Below are 6,477 nucleotides of genomic sequence, written 5' to 3' on the forward strand. Positions count from 1 at the left end.
TGGCCTGAACACAGATTCTTCTGGCTTGGGATATATGTTTCAATTACAGGAGCCAGAGTGTTTTTTGGGCTAGCTTCCTGAACTTGCTCATGAAGTTTTGAAAATATATGCACTAGCTACAGGGGGCCTCAGGGCTGGTGAGACTACTGCATGTATTTGTCAGCAATCCCTCAATTTGAGGATGATCTCTACTATGGCTCATCGATCAAGACCATTGGCTTATGGTCTTGAGGTGACCTAATAGTCCAATCCTTGAGCCACAGACCCACTGTGTGTATTAAGAAAGGCAAATTCCCTCTCAGAATAAGATAACAGCTATTTCATGCAGGGATGGTACCTGCTGCTGCTTTCTCTTTCACAAGATAGGAGATGTGGGCCAGATTTAGTAACCCTGGGTTTAGTGTGTCCAAAATTCATTGATAAGCATTGAATTCTAGGAATTGGATTGTTGGTTGATGGGTTTAGGTACAGTGGGTCCTTGCTTTTGAAGCTACTTGAATGTGTGTGATCCTTTCAGCAAAGTAGGATGGTAATTTTCTGCAGTACCTGGCCATTAAGCACCGGGAAGCTGGCAGGAAGGATCAGCTTAGACTTAGAGGAATTTATTCCTCCTGTCTAAAGTACCACTCACTTCAGAAAAATCAAAAATCACAACATGGACTTCAACACTTGAGACTGGCCACCAAATAACTAAATATTTTATAAGTCAACTAACGTTTTGTTTTACTTTTTAATTTTCTTCCAACCTTTTTGGGGGTGTATAGGGTAACATAATGTTGAAGTATAAACCTTTAATCAATACACAAACATACATCTCTTCCTGACTGCTCAAATGAAGATTTCCCTCACCACCTACTCACCACTACAATAGGGGAATGGGTCATCCATTTCCTACTACTAGCTGGAGAAAGAGCCAAGATGCTTTCTGACTTCCCATATTCTCTTCCTTGATCTTCCTCCCAAATGTGTCTTGCCTCATATTCTCTTGACTTTCCGTACTGTCACCATCTACATAAACCAAACATTAAGAATGGTGACAGTGGTTTAGAAAACACAGTATTTATTTCCATGCACATCTAAAAATAGCACAGTTAACTCATTGTTTAAAGTCTTATACTACAACTTGAATAATCTTTAAGCTAAGAGAGCTTATTAGGGAAATATCTTCGTTAGGGGATTTCTCCCAGAAGCTTGTTGGCCTGTTCAAGATGAATCATAATCAATACACTCTAAATCAGTGATTCTTAACTGGCGTTCCATGGCACCCTAGGGTGCCTTGAGATGCTTTCAAGGGAGCCATGCAATGTTAGCATTGTTGGGGGTGCAAACATGATTCACAAGATAAACCCAGAGCTCTCAACTAAGAATCTACAGTGTTAATAGCTTTGACCTACTGTGGTCTTTCTAAGTTCTCTGCAACAGAAGAATTGCTCTATTATTTTTCTGTAGTCAAAAAAATCGAGTGAAAGGTAAGAACTGTCATTCTCCTAGGGGTGTCTTGAGCTGAACAATGGGTTCAAGCCAAACAAGGGGTGCCTGGAGTATAAAAAGATGGAGAACCACTACTCTTAAGAGTAATCCCAGTACTGCTGGAAATGCTTTAAAATGAAAGGCAAGCAAGTGTAGCTGTTGAATCCAGGACCCTACAGTTTTACTTTGGCTCCCATTCCTCTCTCACCTCCAGCTTAGAGGTTTCTCCTCTGTACAGATCTCAGCAACTTTCTCTGATTTCCCTTGCTCTTGACCCATTGCCAAGGGGCTTCTGCCATGGAGGGAGACACACATCATACGCAGAGATGAGGGCACAGCAGGTCCCCCACATCACCCAATTTTGTCCCCCATATGCTGTTTTTATGGCTTAGCACCTGGGGGACTTCAGAGGGATGGTGATACACATCACCCCAGCGAAGTGTGACTGCCTAAGGGAAAAGCTGCAGCAGCAAACTGACATTGAGGGCAGCCAGGGACAAACCACTGAGCCAGAAGAAATGAAAAGACCTGAGGTTATAGGCCAAGATGAGGTCCAGAGCTTGCAATAGGCACAGGGAGTTTTAACTGGGAGACATGTATCAGGCACATGGCACCCTGCACTCACAGACACTGGCTTTGAGCTGTCTAACCCTAAATCCTCTTCCCATCCCCATTTGCCCATTTTCCAGAGCTCGCCTTCCAGTCCAAGAAGAGTGGCAGTGTCATGAATTCCATAGGTGATTCACATCCCCACAGTGTTATGGCTGGGTAGCGCTGTTGGAGGATCTTACACAGAAATCTAAGAAATAAACAAAATTTGATTTTACTTCACAGTTACTAGGCGCAAGTCAGGTGAGACTAAGATAAAGACACTGAGCCCCCTGCCCACTTGCTGTATGCTTCACTGCCTCTTCCAGAGGTAAGTGAGGGCTCTATGCCAGAACCCTGCCACCACCACTGGCATCTGGCAAGGCAAGTCCCTGGGGCTTTCACCCTCCTACAGATCCCTCCAGAGAGGGGTCCAGGTGTGTTTGCCAGCCTGCTTGAGTGCCCTTAGAGTCCTCTGACCACTCTAGGTTCTCTAGTCTGCAGCCAGGACCTGCCAGGGTCAGAATAACAGCCCCACATTCAAGGATGCCATACAATCTCTTCTTCATTGCCCCATGTTGCTGGCAATGGAATACCCAGCTTGCTGGCTTTGAGCAGGACATTGTGTGTCTCATTCCTTAGAATGGCAACATCGGAAAGGACTAGGGAGTGGTCACAGATAAAGAGGTGGTAGCTCTGCTCCACAACCTGTCTCTGCAAGGAGCAGAGATCCATGCCGGGGTCTCCTCCCCACTGCTGCCCACTCCATGCAGCTCTGGATCTCTTTTCCCTACGGAGCCAGGTTGTGTGGCAGGGACTAGTAGCCTTGCTCACCGCTCTGCGCTGCTTCCCTGCCTCACAACGTGGCGTGACAGGGATTAGAGATCCATGCGGGGGTCTCTTCACCTGCACAGAGGGCAGCGGCCCTCCCCTTCCTCTGGACAAACCACCCACAGCCTGTCCTGCTTCTTGCTGGGGCCCCTACCCCCAGCCCCAAGCCCCGCCCAGCTGGGTAGGGCTGTGTGAAGCTTGCAGCCTGTTTGAAACAGATTCAGCCAAAATGAAACATGACAGTAATCTGGGAGACCAAAATGAATCACTGGCCTCCAAAAGGGCCAAATCCAAAACCGAACTGAAACACAGCTGTTTTGCACAGCCCTACTAGATACCACGTGTACAGGCCCAGTAACAGACACTAGCACAGAATACTACTGAGATTCCTGTCTTGCTCCACAACACAGTGAGTGCAGTAGTTCAACAGGCATCTATGCACATACCACTGACTCCCAGTGCAACTAGACCATCTCTTGCTGGGGGAGGGATCCTTGGGGAGCCACAAATGCTAACTGCAGGACAGGTGCCCTTCTCACCTCTAGGATGTACTCACCACTTACCAATCCCATCTAGCAATAGACTCAAAAGTCTCTGGCTCAGTAGACTCATGAGTCTCTGGCTCAGTAGTTCACAGGGGTACGTAGGATGGAAGGGCCATGAATGATCCCCCACTTTCCCCTACCAAGATGTGAAAAAGGAGGCGAGGAGCCTCCCTTCTGGACTCTCCAGCCCTGGGGACTACCAAGGAGTGGAGGACAATGTCCATTCTCTGAGCAAGTACCTTGACTTTGTGCAGATCCTTGTGGGAGCTTGGCTGCCCGGGACCCTCCCTTCATGTAGATACAATAAACTGACTCTGGGCCGCTTCTCTGCAAACCAGGCCGTAGGTACCCTCTCCCTCAACACCACAGGTGTTACTGAAACCAGCCTTATTGGAGATTCCAAATGTTTCCCACCCTGCATACCTGGTGTGAAAGGTGCTTCGCCAGACATCACTAGTGTGCTGTGCCAAGGGCTACCCGAACATCTCCTGGATCAGCCTAGCCCGCACTGTCCTTCCACGCTGTTTCTCCACACGGTGTCTGAGAGCCCTTCTCCGGCACGCTTGTCTGACTTGTCTGAGGGGTGCGATGCCTTCTGTCTCCTCATCAGTCTCTTCTAATTCCTCCAGGCTTGTGTACCCAGAGGTCCCCAGTTCACGGCTGCTGTCCTCTGCCGCCTCCTCCAGGTCTGTTTCATTCTCCTCATCCACATCCAACCCCTCAGGCAGAGGAATCCCACGTCGTATGGCTATGTTGTGCAAAACACAACATGCCACAAAAATCCTATTGACCTTCTCAGGGCTGTACTGTAATGTGCCACCAGATGCATGGAGACATTGCCAGCGCATTTTGAGCAGGCTTACAGCTCTCTCCACAACTGACCTGGTACGTTTATGGGCATGGTTGTATTGCAGCTCAGCATCACCCTCGGGATGCGCCAGTGGAGTGAGGAGCCATGGCTGGAGGGGGTAGCTGTGATCACCTATGCAAAGACAACAGAGTGATAACAACTAAGATTGGGGCCTAGGCTGTCCCCCAAGAGGCACAGTTTCTCATGCAAGCCATTCTACCAAATGCTCTAGCAGGTGAGAAAGGTTGGTTGCGGGGCCAAGATGGGCACAGTGGGGGATAGAGAGATGGAACTCCTTACCTAGCAGCCACCCAGGTGTGAACTCTCCGCGGCGGAATCGCCTGAGGAGAGCTGACTGGGACCACACGGAGGAGTCATGGCTGGAGCCAGGGAACCTGGCCAGGACATCGGTGAATTCAAGGCGGGCGCTGCTGACCACCATCATATTCATGGCATACGTGCGGTGCCTGTTCACAAACGTGTGGGAGTCTTGCGCAGGTTTCTTGATGTTCACGTATGTGCCATCCACAGCACCCAGGACTTGGGGGATGTTTGCGATCTCAAGGAAGTCCCGCATGGTTTGTCCTTGGGTGCTGGGGTCCGTGGGGAAGGTGATGTAGTCTGGGGTATGCGGGATAAGGGCCTCCAGGAACTGGCCCAGAACCCTAGAGGCTGTGGACTGGCCAACACCTGTGGTCTGAGCAGCAAACCTCTGGAAAGAGCCGGAGGCCAGAATAGCAAGGGCAGTACTGACCTTGTCTGGGACTGAGAGTGCAAAGTTGGTATTCTGAGATGCTCCCAGGCTGCCCCGCAGCAGATCACACAAATGATACATAGCATCTGCTGTGAGTCGGTACCGCTGGATGCAGACCCGGTCACTGAGCCCCTCAAAGGTCTGGTGTGGTTGGTATACCCGAGCCTGGGCCTGTTGCCGGGCCCGGGCTCGGGCACGAGGCTGGGGCCGGGCTGGACCCAAGACCAGAGCCTGGGCTGTGGCCTGGGGATGAGCTGGACCCAGGGCCTGAGCCAAAGGCTGGGTGCGAGCAGGACCCAGGCCCTGGGCCTGGGTCTGAGGCTGTGGGCGAGCTGGACCCTGGGTCCGGGCCTGAAGCTGCGGGTGAGCTGGACCCTGGGTCCGGGCCTGAAGCTGCTGGTGAAAAGGACCCAGGGTCTGTGCGTGGGGGTGGGACTGAGAGCGGGGCTGGGGCAGGGACCGAGCCGGACCCAAGGCCAGAGCCTGAGTCCGGGGCTCCCCCTGGGCAGCCCGTCGCCGCCGAATGGCCAACACCATGGGGTGAAGGAGCATGTTCTTGTCTGTTCTCTGGCCAAACCACAGTTTGCACCCCACTCCTAAGTGCACTTCCCAGCCAGCCACAGCCTACTCAGGACTTCCCTCCCAACCTTCTCTGCCTATGGGCACCCTGTTTCCAGGCTGTCTACCCCAGCTGTGCCTAGCCTGCCTCCGTACCCCACTACGACACCATCTCTTCCCCTCTAGTCTCTGCCTGTCCTGTACCCAACTCTCCACTCTGCAGGGTCCCCCTCACTGGCCTGCCTCACACTCGCACCGCGGGACACCTACCCCTTCTGGGCAGCTTGGGGGTGTCCTGGCTGTGAAGCTGGGCAGCAGGCTGGGCAGCACCTGCTGCAGGCTGCTCCGTCCAGCTGGCCTTGCTAGTGGCACTGCGGCCGCTCTTTTTTTACCTGGGCTGGGGGCAGAGTCACCCTGGGGCACGGGCGGGTGCAGCGCACCTACGGGGAGGACTCGCTGGCGACAGCTGGGGGTGCCCCAGCTCCCTGGTAGCTGGGCAGTGCAGGCTCCACTCAGTTCTGTAAAAAAAAAAGGGGAGGGGGGAGGAAAGGGTTGTAGTGCTGTCAGGCACGTGGCAGGTACAGAATCAGGCCCAGGTTGATCTGGAAGGGAAGTGGGGACAGGATCAGGCAAGGTTGATCTGGGGGGGAAGGGATCAGGCTGATCTGGGGGGGAAGGAATAGGATAAGATAGGATCAGACTGATCGGGAGGAAGTGGGGGACAGGATTAGGTCCAGGCTGATCTGGGAGGGAAGCAGGGGGCAGGATCAGGCTACTTTGGGATCGGATCGGATCAGGCCCAGGCTGATCTGGGGGGAAAGTCAGGCCCGGGTGGCGGGCACAGGACAGGGGTGGGTGTGTATGTGTGTGTGTGGGGGGGG

The 6,477-nt window shown here is 52.5% G+C and overlaps 1 protein-coding gene across 3 annotated transcripts in view; it reads right to left on the reverse strand.

The window, feature by feature from the left end:
* Positions 1-776: 776 nt before the first annotated feature.
* The window catches only part of LOC109302758 (putative nuclease HARBI1), an 8,469-nt gene continuing 2,768 nt past the window's right edge, over positions 777-6,477 (reverse strand). The window contains exons 1-3 of one of the 3 annotated variants that reach the window (XR_002098923.1): positions 5,867-6,458; positions 3,858-4,416; positions 777-2,269 (exon numbers count right to left, since the gene is read on the reverse strand). Coding sequence is in view for 2 of the 3 variants with exons in the window: in XM_019524545.1 (XP_019380090.1) it covers positions 3,908-4,416; positions 4,585-5,590 (1,515 nt within the window). In the remaining variant the exon portion in view is untranslated. Of the gene's footprint in view, positions 2,270-3,857; positions 4,417-4,584; positions 6,467-6,477 lie in introns of those variants that run through there. The other 2 variants (XM_019524545.1, XM_019524546.1) reach the window with 2 other exon arrangements.

Source organism: Gavialis gangeticus, unplaced genomic scaffold, assembly GCF_001723915.1.
Source record: "Gavialis gangeticus isolate Ggan-Ray unplaced genomic scaffold, GavGan_comp1, whole genome shotgun sequence".
NCBI lineage: Eukaryota > Metazoa > Chordata > Crocodylia > Gavialidae > Gavialis > Gavialis gangeticus.